Source organism: Erigeron canadensis, chromosome 8 (assembly GCF_010389155.1).
Source record: "Erigeron canadensis isolate Cc75 chromosome 8, C_canadensis_v1, whole genome shotgun sequence".
NCBI classification, from domain to species: domain Eukaryota; kingdom Viridiplantae; phylum Streptophyta; class Magnoliopsida; order Asterales; family Asteraceae; genus Erigeron; species Erigeron canadensis.
In genome coordinates, this window is record NC_057768.1 from 5764047 (window position 1) to 5784582 (window position 20536).

Genomic DNA, 20536 nt, shown 5'->3' on the forward strand with positions numbered 1-20536 from the left:
GAGTAGCCTTTTGCTGCAAAGCATTTGGTTATACTTTCTTATTTAATTGCTAAAAATTAGTTTATTAGGAGTTAGTGACAAACCCCCAAACAAACTAGAATTACACGTACTACTAGATTAGGTAACGCAACGCGTCCCTACGAAGGATCCTGTAATTTACCACTAGGCTATACTCAACTGACCGGGTTCGCTGCTCGTTAAAGTGTGTGTTAGTTTAGATAGTTACTTGTACAACATAAATTTTAAAGACTAGGAAATAAATAAAAAACATACACCCATCAGGGTCATGTGTGCAGATTGCGAAAAAGTTGCGCCTCCACGTGCCGCCTGTAAGGTTGTTAGATGCCCACGACCTCCCCTGGTACGATGGTACCTCCGAAGTTAACAGCTTCCTCCAAAAAATTGACGATGCGGCCTAACAGGAGGGATGGGGTGATGCGGAAGTAGGTCATGTAATACTCTACCTCCTACACGAAAAGGTCAGGGATTGGCTGATAAGTCAACCAGAGGAAAGTATACACGACGCTGAGAGCCTCAAAACGAAGCTGTTGGACGAGTTTGGATCCCACCTCCGGGCACATGAAATAAAACAAGATGAGGGTGAGGAGATAGAAGATTTTCTGCAGCGGTACGGAGATAGGACCCGAAACCTAGTGCATCTATCAGAGCAAGGGAAGGTATCTGGGGCCATACATGGGCTCCGATCGAAAGGACTGATACGACACCTATGCCTCAGCAAACCAGCCAGTTATTCAGACCTAGTAAGTAAATGTCTTGACTGGAAAAGTGCAGGAGATATAGCAAAAAAGGCCATGGCTAAATGGCGGACCTCTACAAAGAAAGATACAAAGAGGACAGAAGCTGCTGATGAGGCACAAGTAGAAGAATCATCTCCTATTTACAGAATTAATGGCTATAAAAGAACAATAGCCAACCTTCACAAAACTCCTTCGGAGATCCTATCTACGGAGGAGATAGCAAAGACATTCGTAAAGCCAATATCACTGTCAGGGAAAGGAACAAGAAGTCTTGACAAGTTCTGGTGCTTCCATAACGGATATGGTCATAGCACAGATTATGGCAGAGAATTATTAAGACAGATAGACGACGCTGTAAGAGAAAACAAGTTGTCACATCTAGTCAAAAGAACTAGGCCGAGCTTTGATGAACCGGAGCCAAAAGAGCACCGGAGAAGGATACTATCCAGTACATTGATCAAAGAAGGCCCAAAACACTATCACTTTGGCGATCTGGACGGACAAGGCTCGGTAGACCCCGTACTAATAAGGGTCAATATAGGCAGTGTATGCCTCAAAAATACGCAAGTGGATACAGGAAGTGGACGTGACATAATCTACGAAAGAAGCTTCCTCCGACTGCAAAAAGGACTGCGAGAAACTATACTACCACTAAAGGACAAAGTGGTAGGATTCACCAGTGAGCGAGTTCGCCCATTGGGACAAAAATGGTTGGATGTTACCATCGGAGGATTCCCATGGCGCAGGACCGCGAAAATCCTGGTAGTCGTGATAAGAGCGAATTCACCCTATGACATGCTACTTGGCAGGGAAGGGTTGAGGAAGTTTGAGATTATAGCGTCCACCATACACGGCTGTGTACAATACAAATCTCACAGAGGGATGCAGATGATAATTTCCCCACTGGCCAAAAACATAAAAGGGAATACCTCCGTACCCCTGCATAAATGCAACCGAAGAAAAATCCAGCAAGGCCCCAGGGGACGAATGGGGCCCGCCATAGAAGAAGGATCCTTCGAGGCATAAAGCTATAGAAGCTCTGAAGAATCGGAGAGCAAAGACGACGTCAAGCAAAACACTTCGGATGGCATTAAGACTGGGTGGAGCACGATCTCCTCCCGGGGTAAGCCAAATTAAGCGAAGCAAACATGACAGCACAAAAGTAGCAGCTAGGAAAAATACAAATCTGTTTTTGTAAAAATCTTTCTGTCGTGTACTTACAAGCTCCCGAATAAATAAAAACGATCATAATATTAATTATAAATGCGCATAAAATTTTAATCTTTGAATCATTAAGGGGACGCCCATAAGACTTTTCAAAACAACCATGAGGTAATAACCCATGGGACTAATGCATAAGTTACTCATTCCTTATGATTGAAGTACATAAGCGTTAGTATGTGAGACATTCCCTTAAAAAAGGAATGCGAATATGAGGAAAACTATTCTCATATTAAACAGAGCAATACGGAGAAGAAGAACAATAAAGGTTATTCAAATATTGTAGTTTACATTCCTCGAGGCCTAATGCTATACAAATCAAAAATAGAAGCATCGGGATTCGAAGCTATCTGCTGGATATAAGGATAAGTCATGTTCCTCAGCGCCTCTTCGGCATTGATGATCCTTGCCTCTCTGTCAGCAAACCTCTCCCTATTCCCCTGAAGCGTGATTATCCCGTCACACTCCAAACGAAGGGCAAAGGAAGCCCGAGCATCAGCCCGATTAGACTCCACCAACTCGTCAAGGCTCTCGTCAAACTCAGGGCTCGACATCAGCATTCGGAAAACATGAGGAATAACCCCATAAATCAGTTGCCAGTTAGCATTTCTGCCATCCTCGAGTTCCGATTCCAACCTGCTGATCATAGCAGCATGGCCTTCGGAAACCAGAGAGGCAATGCGGGCATGAGCAGCATCGAGACTCTGAGTAGCTTGGGACAATGCATCCTGCGACTCAGAAAGTTCCCTACGAAGGGACGCATCCGATGTTGAAGCACCAGCAGAAGACTAAGTAGCCATCAGAGAATTCAACTCCAACCTGCTTCTCTCCAAGCTCTCCTCCAGATAGCGCATCCTGGCAGCAGCAGCAGAACCAGCCATGCCAGCAGTAAACAACACCTGGTCAACAACACCAACAAGCTGGTGAACAGGCATAGTATCCAACAATGCCCTTAGATGGCCAAGAACCATCATGTTCAGGCTTTGTCGGCAAAGTTGAGGGTTGGGCAAGTCTTTGAGAAGGGAGAAGGCTACAAAACAACAAAGAAATCAAGATGCAGGAAGAAATCCATAATCAGAAACACAATGGAAAAGCAAAATAATAATACCTGCTGCAGGAGGTGCCTGAACAACAGTTGTGGTGGCTCCGAAAGCACCAACAACGGTTGTAGTTGCACCAGTCTCATCAACAAAGGTTTGGTTTACAACCGTTGTAGTGGCACCAGTCTTATCAACTGGTTCCTTCCCAGGTCTCCGTCCGGGGTCAGAAGTCCCAACTATAGACATACAAAAACAACATGTCAACAAAAAAGGAGGCATGCGAGAAGGAACAACAACAACAAAAAAAAAAAAACAAGAAGACGCCCCTTCGTGGGCACCAGCAGGTTGACGGACAAGGGGTGCATCAGCATCATCCCGTAAAGGCGAATCCAGGATTATCACAGGGGTCTCATCACCCACAGCACCTCCCGCAGCAGAAGGGCCCTCACCAACCCTTCGTCTTTTTGGAGATGCCAGTTGTACACCACCAGACGAAGGTCTCTCACCATCAGAAAGAGCTAAGGGCCTCCTGCCAACCACCATTCCTCGGGGATTCATGATGATGGCATCCCTAAGGGTCAACTCTGCAATAGACAAAAAGAAGGCCATCAGAAATAAACAAACACAGTGACTGAAGAGCAAACAAAAATGACAGATACAGTACATTCGCAACACCAGATCAGGACGGACATATCTGGAAAACATTCCCATGATGATATAATCCCGGTGAGATATAAGATTACATCGGGATGCGCAATCAAGGAGAAGGGAGTGACAAAAACTTGGCGGATCAACTCATTATCTAAAGAACGCCACGCCAGATAATTGTCTCCAAACGACACCCTTGGCACCAACCTATTCCTATCCAATATACCCCTAAACATCGGATGGACATACTCCTCACTAAAAAATAAAAACCCAGGCCTCTAGTTTAGCATGTCAGAATTCCCTATATCAAAAAATAGCATACCGGGTCTCTCCTCCACCATAACCCACCCATCACGAATACCAAACTTAAAGAAGTAACCAAACAAACTTATTCGAGGCTCTAGATCGAACGCTCGACAAACAATAATAAATGACACCATCACGGTGATCGCTAAAGGGTGCACCACAGATACATGCAGTTTATGGTAATCAAGTAGCCCTAATAACCAAAGGGAAAAGGGAAACCTAAGATTACCACCGGAAAAAGGAGCGTGTACATACCAAAAAAGCCAGGGGGTGGGTCGAGAATGGATTCCGATCGGCCCGGAACCCTAATTTTAGGATCATCAGGACGGCAAAAACATTGATGAAACCAGGCGAGATAGCCCTTCGTTGCTTCAGAATAAATAGTACTAATGATGCGAAAATGGTTGGGATCCATAACAACAGAAAGGTGATATTAAGAAACAAAAAGGAGAAAAAGATGATCAAAAAGGAAACGGAGAAGGGAATAGTGATAGACGAAACCCTTGAGAAAGCAAAAAGAATAAATAGGGGATATGACTAACGGTTTGAAAAAACGGCGCACAAGTAACCCTAGCCATCAATTAAGCCCCCCCTTGGGATATGCGCGTCTGTATTAAACCATCGAAGGGACAGTTACGCGGTAAGGTGTAAAGACAATTTTACCCTCTGCTATAGGAGCTAGGAAGGAACAATTTATTGAACTAGCAAGTTCGGGAGCCCTCAACGAAGCCTCGAAGGTACGATTATATAATTTTCTTTTTTTGAAGTCTAATGCAATGTTTTACAGATAAAACCTCCCATCAGACTGGGGGGTTGATGATATACCCATACGGAGCTCTAGCTCTGTACCCGAAGCAGAAGCAGCGAACGAAGTTATCTTCGTACAAGTAAACCCATAACGGATATAGTCTATTCCGCAATTAATCTTATTAAAGATGTATACTAGAGCTCCGATATACTCGGACATAATTAGGTAACAAGATTACCACAAATTTCCTCAAGAAGGAAACAAGATATTTACAAAGGAGGAAGAGATTTACCGTAATTCTCTTCCCCTCCTCTCCAAGTTATCCACCCTCTATATAAATAGAGGAGGAACCTCACGGCATATTCATTCTAATCATCCTTAAACCCTTAAGTCGAGCACAAATCGACTTATAAACCCTTACAACTTATTCGACTTCCGAATAAGTCTTTTACATAATTTCAAAATCCTAACATACGGGACCCTCTGACCGTAAGGGAATCGTCGTTCAACACCCACAACCCAACTCACACCTCCGATTGAGTCATAGGTTGTTTCTGATTTCAAGTCCTTAATTTCCAATAATATGAAGTCAGAAATGGATGTTTTTGCTGGGAATGAGAAGATGGTCTTCGAGAAGTTGGATGAACTTGTAAAGGCAACAAATAAAAATTGTGAAAATATACAAGTTGCATTCCAGGGATTGAAAGAGGATCTGGTGAACTCTGTCCAGACTGCCTTGAAAGCTGAAGTTGTAAAACCTCTGGCAGATCTGACAGATGAAGTTCAGAAGTTAGTTGGAAAGGTTGATGATCTGGAGAAGAAGCCAACTCTAGACCAGAATTCTGTAATCAGCAGTGTCAGGAATGCAGTTGTGCAAAGATTTAGGGGTGACATGCTTAAAGAGATTACTGAAGAGATTTCTGGGTCTATTTTGAGAAATCTTCAAGATGGGTTCTTGCCAGCTGTTGTAAATATGATTGATAATCAATTGCCAAAACACTTTCCTCGAGATCTAGAAATAATCAAAAAGGAAGTGATGCAATTGAGGAAAACTGTGAATCTTATGTCTCCAGTTTCTGGCAGAACCTTTGATTCTGCTGATAGGCACAAGCTAGACCTGGTGTGGAATCATCTTCAATCTGGAGATGCTTCCAATGGGGAAATTAAAGAAAAATCTGGCGGTGAACTTCAAACAAAAATTGAAGTGTGGAAGAAGATTGTTGGAACGAATGCACCTGGTATTGAAGCAAGTGTTCAGGATGATGAAGAAGAGGTTACTGGTACTGATGCCAGTGAACCAGTCTTTGAGGCCTTTCTAGATATTCCAACAGAACTTAAGATAGTGAAAAGAAAGAAACATGTAGTATCTGGAGGGGAACTTGAAGAAAATATTGAAGGTATTACTGGTGAGAAGGTTGGTGAGGAGTTTCCATCTGTTAGTGATGAAACGTCCAAGAGACTGGAGTAGCAATGCATAGCCGTTGAAATTTTCAAGAAGAACTTAAAGAATGACTTGGCTGCCCACAAGTTAGATATGGCGAAAATGGGAACTCTGGATTCTTATCATGTTGGAAGGTTAGGTGTGCCAGTTGAGGTTTACAAGAAGATGAAGGATGATCCCAGAACTCTTCAATGCATTGCAGCTCTGGATGATGTGTATGTGAGATCAATATACTCCCAGGATGAACAAATGTATGATTCTGAAATTTATGGGGAGACTATATTGGATCTGATTGCCAAGAGAAGGGAAGCACTAGAGAAGCTTTAGACACAAGTTAGAAAAAATGTTGCAGTCCTTGAAAATGAATACAGAAAGAAATTCAAGTGTCTGCCGAAGCCTCCAGTGCGAAGAACAAAAGCCGACAGAGATGCAGATCTTAGCACTTTCATTCCTTTGAACATTTCTGAAAGAATTAACAAAGCAAAAATTCAACAAGAGGTCATACAGAAGAAGGTGTCCAAGGAAGTAGATGACATGGTCCGGAAGGCTCAAACGAAAGAAAGGTATGAGTACTTGTCAAATTTCAGAGCTGATGCCAGACATATATTGAGTGTTGAGATCCATCTAGCAGAGAACCATGAAAACTTCTCCAGGTTCCACATCAAATTATTCAGAGAACGGGACTTTGCCGATGAAAGACCAAATACTACTGTAAGGGCTTTTGGATGGTCAGAATTAAAAGAAATTGGTCTCTCTTTCAAAGGTAAAGATGTTTCACAAGAAGCCAGGTATTTCTTAAGAAGAATTACCAAGGAATGGACCAGGAAGGAAGTTATGGAGATGGAGTTAGGTTTGAGGACTGCCTTATCTACAACACCATCTCCAGTTGCAAAGAGGAAGGCCACAGAAGAACCATTTGGGCACGTTGAAAAGAAAAGGTCCTGAATCTTTGTCTTGTACTTGTATTTTGTTTATTTGATGTAAAGTTGTAACTTTCAACCAGTTGATGTCTGTATATATAAGTTGCAACCTTTGTTTTTCACAAGTACTTGAACAGATTAAGTCTAGTAAATTCAAATGTATAAACTGGGAACACTGATGATCTATAAAGTGGTTCTTTAGTAACTAAAATTTAGACTTAGTCAAAATTTCAAGGATTTTTCAAGCACAAACTTGTATAGATAAAAGCTTGAAAATCCTTGCATAATTTCTAAACAAATAGGGGGAATTTGTTAGGTCCAGATTTATTGGACTCACTCCAGCATGACTACTGGAGCCCCCTTGAAGATTTGTCCAGAAATTATGTGAAGACCAGTGAACCATTTACTTGTACAGGAATCTGGATTCCACCAGATTGGTTCACTGGACTTCACTCCACTCAAGATCTTTCCACTGAAGAACATTCTCACTAAAGTCGAAGACTGAAATCTGAAGAAAGAAGTCTGACAAATAGCGGAGCTCACTGGCAGACTTACCAGATATCCTGACTAGAGTCCTTGACAGTGTTCTAGACCTTACAAGTCTGAACACTGATTACGAGGGATTGACTTTATTCCTTTACATAATTACCCGGACAATCCATTTGTCCTTTGTTAAAAGCCTTACATGCATGTAAAGGTGGTTGGTTAATTAGAAGACAAGTCACTGTCAAGTGACTTTATTCTTATACTTTAACCAATGGATTTAAGGAATTAAAGTAGTTTCCTTAAATGTATGTAACCATATTTGTACGAAAAAAGAATATTATATTTATTCTTTTTCCCTATAAATATCAAGTCATTTCCCTCGTCCAAATCACACACTTTTGCAATTTGGTGCCTTTGCTCAAATACTCTCGATCTAAACAGTTATACTTCACAACTTTAAGTATTTTGATCAAAAGAGTTTATTTAGCAAATATTAGATCACTTGTAATTCATAAGGTTATTTAGATAATTACTTTGTAATATCTTAGTTCCGCACAACCTTGTATTTTATTTAACATCAATAAATAAAATACACTTGAAAATTACATTGTGTCTCACCATTTACTTTACTTGCTTATCTTTATATTGCTTAAGTTACGTATTACTTTATATATATTCTTGCATTTATATTTATTGTAATACTAGTTCAATCTAGTGCATAATTGACTCGTCGTATTCTACACTTGTGGGTTAAACCATCAAGTGAGGGACTTCACAACCCGCAGGTGAAGCAATAAACAATATCATGTCTAGAAAGTTATGGAATCGATCGAATAAGCAAAATTGACGTCGATAAAAATTTTGAATTTGATATAGCGCTAAGTATTATGAATAAATATGAGGATCTTGAAATCATGCATGAAAATAAAGTTTTAAGATATATATGATTGGCAAAAAGGAAACAACGCAACAGTTAGACGTCGAGTTTATACATATGAAATTGTAACATTTTACGATATAATTGATGAGTGCGAAAAATAAATGACAAATCACATGTATGATACGTAAGGCAAAATCTTCTAAGTAAAGGACATCCAAGATGGAGTATTACTAATATATATATAGTTCTTGTCCATATATGATATAACTGGGTCATTGTGAAATTTGTTATGGAATGAGGATTTTTCGTAAAAGATATTGACTTATTTTCGAAAGAGATATTGACTTGATTACGATGAATTTTATTCTTATGTGGTGGATGCAACTATTGATATTTTTATAAATCTGGCAATATAAAATAAGATTAAAGTGCGTCTTATAGATTATTTTGAGCTTTGAAGATATTATATATAGTGCATAGAGTATGTGTTGTTCTTTAAATTGCAATATTACTTGAAGTATCTAAAAAGCATGTAGCATGTCTAATGACCAAAGCTACTACGAACATGTTTGAAAAATCTTTGAAAACAACATGTAGCAAATATAATTTATAAGTCCATAATAGACATTTGGTAAAGTCGACCTCTTTGAAATTTAGCTTCAAGTTCTGAGATATATTTGCCCAAAGATATTAAACTTGAATACGTTAGTAGTGTAAAAGATCTCTATGGCAATTTTATGTTGAAAATGTGAGGTGAAAAATCTTGAATAAACAAAATCAGAATATTCTAGTGATGAATGATTACTCAAACAAGGAATTTATATGAGGAAAATATTTTGTGGGTATGTCTATTTATTGAGTATAATAAATAATTTGTATATATGATGATTTGGTATTGATACTGATCACTTGGTATTGAGAAAAATGGTATTGATAAATATCATTTTCATTCTTTGTGGAGATAAGTTCTTGATTTAAAATACTATAGTTGAGTAGCATCGGGTCACTATTAATGTATATTCCAATATATTGTTTTTCGTTATTTCGGTAAAGATAGAGATCTTATCCCATGAGAATGTATTAGTGGGTAAAACATATATTTTACTACCCTGGAGGCGATAAAGTTATAATTTTACATTATACTAACCTATCAAGGTAGTTTTAGTTTGTTTTGATAATGCAGGATGATCAATTACAAACGGATATGTATTTATAATTGTTGGCGTCAACTTTATCGTATATTATAAGTTAGTTCACAGATCAACATGAAGATAATGCAACATGGATGTTTCCAACGATTGAAGTTGTATATCAAATGAAGCTTGTTCGCGATACTAACGACTCAAGAGTTCAAGTGATGTGATCATGAGGGAGAGAAGATACGCGCTGCACTCTTTTTCCCTGGGCCATGGCTTTGTCCCATTGGGTTTTCCTGGTAAGGTTTTTAATGAGGCAACATCCCCAAGCGTATCGAAAGAACTATGTACTCTTTTTCCTTCACTAGGTTTTTGTCTCATTGGGTTTTTCCTAGTAAGGTTTTAACGAGGCATATTCTTTTGACTAGTGGATAACCAAGGAGATGTATTATGAATCAATTATTATGTGGCTATCCACATTCTAAACTCTTAATCTTTTGTATTCTATCATTATGGTTGTAATTATTATTACATAGACTACCATATGTCTATATATAATGATCTCATTTGTACATAAGATATGAAAATCATTCTCCTATTCTCTCTATTATCAATTGTCATTATATATTATATTTGTTAGCTATTAAGTGTTGTTTTACAACAAATTTCATATTTTATTGAAATATGTTATTTATAATTAAAATGTTGTTTTTTTAACTAAATAAATGTGAATTTAGATAATACTTGATTGGTTAACGGAAAAAAAACGTGGGAAGATGATGCTAATTTTAGAGGAAAAAATATAAGTGAAAAAAATGAATAAATATGGATGAAGTTATAGAAGACCTTGAAAATACTAGTATTATATAGGGAGCACATGGGTGATGGCGTGTAATCAAATGTCAACCAGAGTAGCTTTTAGAAAAATGTCAACTAGAATAAATTAAACTCTTGATCATCCCACGTCCTCTTTTTTCCGTTTTTTTTTTTTTATAATAGACATGTTTTGAATTACACTTTACTATATTATACAGTAACAAGTATTATTTAGCACTTTAGGTAGACTAACCAACACCAAATAAGAAGTTTTAAGTACTACAAATGTTTAAATTTACCTATGGTCGCTTTGGAGAGTTTTTCTTTTGGTTTTTTAGGTGATAGAGATTTAAATTAAGGATCTATTCGTGTACGGGGTTTATTAACGCAGACTCGATTAAGACAACACATGTTAGGCCTTCTGACATTCATGAATAATTCACATATTTAAATAATTAAAAAAAATACAGGTAGATTACCTTATTGAGTTTTGCTAAACGAAGCTTTAAGGGCTTTCGTTAAGGTGCATTAATTAGTTGTACACTTACCATAAAATTCAAGGACGAGCTTTTTATATGAAAATATATAATTTTTTTTATGCAAGTTAAATAAAACCCTAAAAGTTTTATTTAGCATTTCTACTACATTATTTTATCCGGATCTACACTACCATTGAATGAAATGTTAAACAAAACTTATTAAGCATATGCCACCCCCATATATGGAACTTATAACCTATGAATATAACCATAAATGCATCTGCCGAATGGGGCATACTTTATTTTAGATCCGACATTTTTTTTTTTTTAAGGTGAATTTCGCTTGAGAACTTCGTGTCGCGATTCGACAGCGGGAGGTCTAGCATACGTTGTCTTAACCGGGTCCGTGATAGAGAGCTCCCTCGAAGTAGAAATGCCTATTTCAAATACCCGATGGGGGGAAAAACCCCTACTAATCCGCCCGAAGGCACAACGATCAATAGGGGTAAACCCTGCCCCCTCAGACTTGAACCTGGGTATACCCAAGCCAAGACTTCATAGGAAGACTTCCTATGTACTTCCCAAGTCTTGAACCCAAAACCTCTTGCTTGTAAGGCAAGTACTCAACCACTTGAGCTAACTAGGAAGTACAGATCCCACATCTTTTATTTCTAGAGTTTTAGACAACTAAATCTGTCTGCTCGTACTTAATCAGCTTCCTTCACATTATATAGTGTTAATTACCAAATCGTCTTTTAAGTTTTTCAAATGTTACATGTTTCATCCTTATCTTTCATCAATTGCGGTTTTGATCCATAACTTTGGAATCCGGCCATCAATAGTTTTGGTCCAAAATGTTGACTTTTGGACCAAAAGTGTTTGACTCTTTGACCGACAATGTGGATGGAGGTCAAAAGACAAAATCAAAACTGTAATTTAAGAAAGATACAGATGAAATATGTAATTTTAACAGACCATGGGGATGATTATTTGTAATTAACTCCATAATGTATATATATATATAGATAAGTACTAGATAAAATAAAACAATTATTAATGTAAAATAAATAAACAATAGGTTTATTTTCACTGAAAATCACCGTACATCATTAAAATTATCATGCATCATGAATATTTGTTTTACATTTTCAAAAACTATTTATTTGCAAGAATCGTGAAGACTATTAATTATTGTATAAAATCACATGTTTTTAAAGTGTATTCACATGTGAAACATTATAAAAATATATGTTGTAGAAGGATTGCTTTTCAAAACTTTTAAAACAGCCTTGTGTGAATTTGTGAATTAATTCGTTCATGTTTCTGTTCACATATGGACAAATAGTTATACATAAGATCTGAAAAAAAATTTGTTCTGCAACATACATTTTTATAATATCTCACATGTAAATAAACTTTAAAAACATGTAATCTAATAGATAAAATATGTTTCGAGTTTCTATGGTTGTTAGAAAAGAACATACATATACACTACACTACCTTTCTATCCCATTTTGAACCTACTAGTTTTAGTTAATCAATATTCAATAATATAATGTCAATGAAAGAATTGCAACACCAATTGAAATTATCATTCAAAGAGATTGATGAAGCAACCATCAACTTCAAAACGTGCATTGGAAAGGGTGGATATGGCTGGGTGTACAAAGGAACACTCTGCCACGATGGTAAATACACCACAGTAGCTGTAAAGAGATTAAATGAGAATCTAGGACAAGGGTTAAAGGAGTTTTTGACTGAGATTCAATTACTCTCTGGTCAGCACCATCCAAACCTCATCTCTCTTATCGGTTACTGTGACGAGGGGAAGGAGAAGATTTTGGTTTATGAATTCGCAGAGCGTGGAAGTTTAGATCGTTATATAAGGCCCGGAAGTAGTAAAACTACTCTTACATGGCTGGAAAGACTCAAAGTTTGTATTGGGGCAGCTCGAGGATTAGATCACCTCCACAATCATGTTGGAGAGCATCAAACAATAATCCATCGCGATATAAAAAGTGCAAATATTTTGTTAGATGAGAATTGGGTTGCTAAAATTTCGGACCTTGGATTGTCCAAGTTAAGCTTGGCAGGTTTCGATAGAAGTGCTGTCATTTCTCACGCTTGTGGCACCCCTGGCTACTGTGAACCAGAATACATAATTAGTGGCGTGGTGAAGACAGAATCTGATGTATATTCTTTCGGCATGGTACTATTCGAAGTTATGTGTGGAAGGCTATGCAATGTTAAAGAAGATGATGGCTTTTTGCTATCGGCTTCCACGGCTAAAGAATCATATGAAAAGAGGAAATTGGATGAAATTATTCATTTTAGTTTAAGGAAACAAATGAGCTTAGACTCCATGGAAAAATTTTCAACAATAGCCTATAGATGTTTGCACGATTCTCGAGACCGACGACCTTCTATGAATGTTGTCAGAAAACAGCTTGAAAGATCACTCAAAATCCAGGTAATTTCCTATGCTAGGCTAGCTAGCTACACATGATTTCTGAATGCAAAATAAGCCTAAAATTCTTTTCACAAACACATGGTTTAAATATATTCAGTCGTATGTCCCTTTTATTACTTCTAAACAAGAAAGGTATTTCATACACTCGATCTGTCATCATACACCAAGGCTGTCCCTGAAGATTTATGGATCTAGGCCAAGCGTAAACAAAAAAGGCCCATAAAAATAAACACAACAAGTTATATTATATAGAATCTTCGAAAATATATAAAGAAAAAATAGAGGTCTGGCTCGAGAATGGTAAATTGGGCCCTAAAAACTAATCATTTTGATACCTTAGAAAAAATGTTAATTCTAACAAAAGTAAAATTTTTATAAAATCAGGGTGCAAGTTGCAATTGATGAAAACTTACATAATTATTTGAAAAACTAAATACTTGAAGGACTAAAATAAAATAGTTAATACTAATCATATAATATAAATGAGAAAGTAGACTTTGTCAGCCTGTGTACGCCGCCTACTTCTTCATTTATCTTTTACGCCTACCTGTATAACCTCAATTCCTCATTTTCCGGTGAACAAGACCACAAGAAACACTTCAACTTTTAACTAACTAACTTTCTTTTTGTTTCTAATTTGGGCTCTTTAAAAAACTGGGCCTCGACCAATCGGACACTTATGGCCACCATCAACACCGGCCCAGTCATACACCACCATCGGTCACCGTAACTACCTCACCAACACGGTAGCCGCCATTATCATACCATCAACGTTGCATTGTGCGATATTACCAATTTTTTTACTGTATAAAATAGGTGTTACAACAAAAACCCTTTAATCTAACAATTTTTCTTTTTATTTAAAGAACAAAATAGTCAAAACAATCACTTTAGCTCCAATAAAACAAATTACTCTTTTTTCTCCTTAAACAGTATGCCTTTAAAAAACCAAATATACCTCTCTCCTCTATTCAGTTTTTTAAATATCTCTATCTAATATACCCATAACATCCTTAATGAAATAATTTCCAATATAGATCTCTCACCTCTAAAAAAAACTACACTACCAACTTTAACGTACATCAATTACTTTTACATTTACCACCATCACCGTCACCACCACCACCTCCCCACCTGTCGCTGCCATCACTACCCCACCACCAGCGTATTATGCGGGGATAAGTCTAATCAAAATTTAATAATAGAATATCATATTATAGCCCGCTCATCTTCATAAAACAACCATTCTAACAATTCAATATTTTAGTGGTGTCACGCGAAAATTTTAGGCGATGTCTATGTCTAACTTCATTATCAACTTGAAATATTAAATTACAAATTTACAATATTATACTCAGTATTATATTATAAATTTACAATATTACAAATTTTGGGTCCCGCATTGCGGTACATAAATTGTCGTGTTAAAACGATTGTGTTATTTAGTTTATATGTTTGCGTTGAATTAATAAACATTTTGTCATTGATAGATTTGTTTAAAAGTTTATCATATTGATCAAATATATATGAGTATATATCTATTTAAGGGAAAACCACAATAGTTTTCGTATGCTATTTGTGCAGTTTCCACTAGTTCGATTACTTTTTGTTATTGATGATTTATGTTTACTAAAAATTTTGACTTATAAAATATATACTTATTCAAAGAGAATACCACAAAAAAATAATAAAAGTTTTTAATATATTATTCGAAACCTGGAAACGATTTTGTTTTGTTATTGATGATGTGACGCTATATATGTTTGTTAAAATCTTTGAACATATGAAATAGATATTTATTCAAAGGCAATACCACAAAAAAAATAATTTTGATATACTATTTGAAAACCCAAAAGAAAAAAAAATGTCAAAAATCAAGAAGTAACACGTAATTTTAAACTTGAAAGGATTCAATGTGATAAAACCTAAATATTGTTAAAAAAAAAAAAAATAAACGTTTTTAATATAATATTATTTGAAAACCCGAAAAGAAAAACATATTAAAAAAAAACAAAGAAGTAACTTGTATTAAAAACCCGAAAGAGATGCGATTTGGTAAAATCTGAATAATGACGCTGGTATAGCATGGATGAATAGTAACTGGCTACGCATGTGAGTTACTATTCACATCCTATTGATTTAGTATAGTATATAATATCGGATTGATTATTGTAAAATAAGTATTAAAGTAAAACAAATCCAACAAGATCTTGACCTTTAAATCAATGATAAAATTGATGCACGAATATTCACAAAGCACAAGTATATATATCAATGCACGATGATTTACATGATGCATTATAATTTTTGATAAAGAGAATCCAACATTATATTTATTTTAAATTAATATTTGTTTTATTTACCTATTACCTATAACATATATATATATATATATATTATATATTATATATATATATATATATATATATATATATATATCTTATATTTGCCTATAACCTATATGATTTTTAGTATATTGTTTCATGACTTATGATGCATTTTGGTAAGTTTTCCTCCAAATATCTATAATCTCTTTCCTTTGGTGACCTATATATAGATCTCAGGTTTGAATCTCCATTCTATCAACTTTAAGATATAGGTAGTCCTTCTATGAGGACTTGACTTTGGTATACTCGAGTTCAAGTCTGAGAAGGCAGGGTTTACCCCTATTAATCATCGTGCCTTCGGGCGACTTAGTAAGGGGTTTTCCCCCATTGGGTATTTGAAATAGACATTTTTACTTCGAGAGAGCTCTCTAGCGTGGACCCAGTTAAGACAACGTATGCTAGACCTCTTGCTGTCGAATCGCGACACGAAGTTTCAAGCGAAATTCACCTTTCAAAAGAAGTATTTAAGACTTAAAATGACTATATTACCCCTTCTTGTTTTACATCTTTTATATATCATATACACAATTAGATTAAAATAACCTTAGAAATTTTAACCCCTAAAACTATCATCACACACATACAACGGAACTCTTTAAGAAATGACCTTTGAATTGAATGGTAAGCGTAGACAATGTTGTAAGTTTTTAGTGTCACCACAACGCACGGGCACCCATCTAGTCTAAGTAATAAGGATTTCTCCATGAGAGTTTAAATTGAGGATCTATTTTGTGAAGGCTCTTTATTGCGAACCTGAACAAAACAACGTATATAAGAATTACCGACTTTCGTGAATAATTCTCAATGTTAAATATATATATATTATATATATTTCTTTTGTTTTTTAAATTCCTTAACTTTAAGGGACCTGATTCTTCCACGAACATAAATGATACATCCAAGAAAATCTGACATAAATGGACTATTATGCCCCTAAAATATGTTTACCAAATATTTACTTTTCACACCCTCCAAAACAAGATCTAACTCAGTCTTCATACAACAACAACAACAACCAACAACAACAACCGTAACCAATCCCTAAGCGGGGTATAGGGGAGGTGAGCTGTAGACAGTCTTACCTCTACCCACAGGTAGAGAACTGCTTCCATAAAGACCTCCGGCCACCAATATCTAACTTCAGTCTTCATCTCCTATATAATCCACAGTTTCTTGCATCAATCCATCACTACTATTCTCTTTTCCGGTTTTCCCCACCTCCACACCAACAATAATCATTTCGCAACCGTATTTTACACGGCCAAAAAAACAGCATCTGATTTTTAGTGACTCCTCGTCTGCATATCCCAAGAAACGAATGGCATTTTGTTTGTATACCAAACCGAGATTAGGTTTAGAAGGGAGGATGATGGGTGTTTTTGGTTGTTTGTTGGCGATTCCCCGAAGGTAGAGTTCGTGTCTCTTTACGCCAATCGATTATGTGTTGTTTAGCCGATTATGATCGTGCTATTGAATGAGTTTTCGATCTGTTCGATCGTGATTAGCATGCTCGTGGAAGGATATTATCATATCCGACATTTAAGGGTGCTTTTGCCTAATCATTGTAGGCTGTGGGAGGCTTCCGGATGAAGAGTCATCGTCCCGCCGCATATTGATATGTTGTCGATATGTGAGGATATTATTGTAAGTCGCTGGAGCATCTCCTATAGAGAGAAAAGGACGTCCAGATCTGTGTGTGCGTGTTTTGGAGAGGAGGAAAATGAGTATTTAGGTTTAGAACTCACTATTTATACAGAAATGGTTATCTTGAAGAATAAGTTTAAGATTTTAAGAATAATTCTAATAATATGCTAGATTTGGTATTTAGGACGAGATAAGAGCACAGCTCTTTAATTTAGGAAGAAGGGATTGAGATAATCTCTTCCATATTTAGATAAGGCTTACAGCGTGTACCTTCATCATGGAGGATCGGCTCTGTCACAAAGGTCATTTTCCGTTACGAAGGGTGTCGTACACCATCAAGCCCCCAGTCCAAGGTGATGATTTTTGCTAAATAAGCATTGCGTTGGACTATTCCTAGATACTTTATCATTTTCCAGGGTAAATTCCTTATATCCAAAAAGTCAATTAATCAGCCGTTACATATCTCGAGATGCTATATCAGCAGTTAAGGGCTTTTAGTGGCCGCTGTATCATATCGCTGCTTTTATTTTCTATTTGATCTGCTCTGACTGCAGTTGTCTTCGATTTTTGTATTATTATTGTTTTGTAAGTCTTCTTTCTTCGAAATAAGTTACCTTCCCCGTTTAGGCTATGGACTTCTTTTGTTGTCTTTGGTGGAGAGACCTGTTTTAATTTGTCAACAGTCAAGGGATTAAGGTGTATCCCTTTGTTGCTGTTATAATACACTAGGAATTTTCCTTCCTTTACTCCGAATGAACATTTATTCGGATTGGGTTTATTGTTTGGAGGTTTCCGAAGGTCTCCCAAATATTTTATAAGAGGTTTTCTTCATCCATACCATGTCATTCGTGTAATTTTCCATTTTTTTTTTGCCAATCTATGTGGCAAATGTTTTGTCAACCAGGCGCTGATACACAGCCCCTGCGTTCTTTAGCCCGGACAACATCTTGCTTGTAAAAATCTGTAATGTCTTCGTCTTTTTTGCAAATTAACACACATCCTCCACTCATCATTTTCTTTTTTCACCATTATAGGGTTTGTGATTCATTCTTTGGGGTGTTGGATTTAGGTTTTGTGGTGAGTTTACAAAGATAAATGATTCAATAGCTCCAACGTTTTTTATAATCGTGAGATAATGCCATGTAAAAACTTTATAATGTTTCGAAGGCTAAGTCCTCATTGGAAGAGAGAGAAATGGGTTTGTGCCAGAATAGGACCAAGACGTCTCATCTTCCATGACGCTCTATTTATTCGCAAGCACGTAAACTTGGTTGGGATATACGAAGGATTTTGTTTCATAGTGATTGTCAGGGGGTGGCGATTGCTACTTGTAGTTTTTATTCTTTTAAGTAGGGGCTACGTACCAGTAATCAATGGGATATTCGCTAGACTCTCCCCCTGAGATCTTCTATTACGATGGAAATGTGGTTGTTGCCGGCTTCGTAAGCTATGAATATCTATGTAGCATGATCATTGTGCATCATTCCATAGGCTCTGAAGGTCAGCTGCTTTCCACCCTCGATGATGCTTTGAAGCATGGTCTTTGTTACAAAGTCTTTGGCGCTGATGCACTATTCGATGTGAAGCTTTTGGCTTTGGCATACTCTTCATTGCGAAGCCCTTGGGGCTAGAATACTCTTCGTTGCAAAGCCTCTGGCGTAGCATACTTCTGTCACGTAGTCTCAGGGACCCGTAATTGCTCACTTACACTAGACTTGTGTCATATGTTTGTAAGACTTTTGCCAGCGATCATGAGATTGTGAAGTTGATTGATCCTGTGCTCTGCGCTCCTGATCCTGCTTCGTCTTGAAGGGTCTCCAGAGTATGCTATCTTGAAATTAGTTGTCTATCATAGTAAATTTGTTAATGGTATAACTGTTATACCTGATCCTGGGCCTCTGCATTGTTACGTGTGAAATCCCGGTACTTTTTCTTTGGCTTTTTGCCTCATTCTATCTTTCGAACGTTTTTTTGTTATTTTTATATTGGGATTTTACGCATCAAACCAATATTTATCTTCATGCTATATTTTGCATGTATTTATGCGCGTGCGTTGGGGACTGGGGTGTCTGTTCAAGCGTCTCTGTCAGCTTGTTCCCTCTTGGTCTTTGCATTTTCTGAGGTAGCGACCCTCTTATTGAATATTGAGACTATTAGTCTTTTGAATAATGCATTGTCCCCGTGGGACTTTTTGCTTCTTTTTGAATAATTTAGGCGCATAGCCTGATATATGTAAGACTATTGGTCTTTTTAAGACGAGAAAATTTCATTACATCACCCTATAGTTTGCCATTTTATAATTTTTCGCCTTTGTGCTTTTTTTTTTTATTAATACATCTCCTTAAGCTGACTTTTTGTTTCATTACATGCCCCTCCTGCTAACAGACGTTAATACAAGTCCGTTAAGCCACTCATGTGCAATGCACATGAGGGCATTTTTGTATTTTTCCCATCTAAAACATATTCCCTTTCTTCTTTTATCTTCTTTTCTAGATCAAACTTATTTTTTTCTCTAATTTTATTCACCAAATAACAATAACAATAAAATTAAAACAAAAGCAACAAAAATTAAAACAAAGAAATTAAAACAAAAGTAGCTGTGTGATTGAAGGATTAAACAAAGAAATTAAAACAAAAGCAACAAAAATTCAAACCCCAAATGGGCCTTCTTGGGAAATGTGCATCACTAAAAAACAAAGGCATAAAGCCTTTTGGACCATCGATCGCAATCTAGATCTGTTTTTAGGACTCTTGATGTAATTTTCCAACTAATCTTGATGATGTCGAGTGTAGTAGGCGGATGTTTATGGTGGTGTTAGTATTATAGCACAAAACCCCAACACCTATTCCATTCTAATCAATACTCACCAATATTCCCTACAAATGTAAAGACGGAAGTAAAAGAGGGAAACAAGAAAAGGAGTTTTCCGGTGACGGCTTAGAGCAACGCGATTTCCGATGGCCTCTTTCACGTTTTTCCGGTATGGCGGCTGGTGGGTTAGTCTATTTCCCGACAAACCAGGGAAAAAAATTTTTTTTTTTTTTTGACGGCCCTCGTTCAAGAGATCTAGGGATAAATAGGAAGGTGGGGCGAACAAGATCTAGGGATGACTGTGTATATTCCGGCGAGAGCATGAAAGGGCGACGACGGTGGGT

The 20536-nt window shown here is 36.8% G+C and overlaps 1 protein-coding gene across 1 annotated transcript; it reads left to right on the plus strand.

Annotated features, from left to right (window-relative positions):
- Nucleotides 1-12434: 12434 nt before the first annotated feature.
- On the plus strand, nt 12435-13385 carry LOC122610157 (probable receptor-like protein kinase At5g38990). The gene has a single exon (XM_043783151.1). The coding sequence runs from the start codon at nt 12435-12437 to the stop codon at nt 13383-13385; it is 951 nt and encodes a 316-aa protein (XP_043639086.1).
- The last annotated feature ends 7151 nt before the right edge of the window (nt 13386-20536 follow it).

What these genes read in the sequence shown, in the direction of transcription:
- LOC122610157 (XM_043783151.1), top strand. Translation starts at nt 12,435, where the DNA reads ATGTCAATGAAAGAATTGCAACACCAATTGAAATTATCATTCAAAGAG.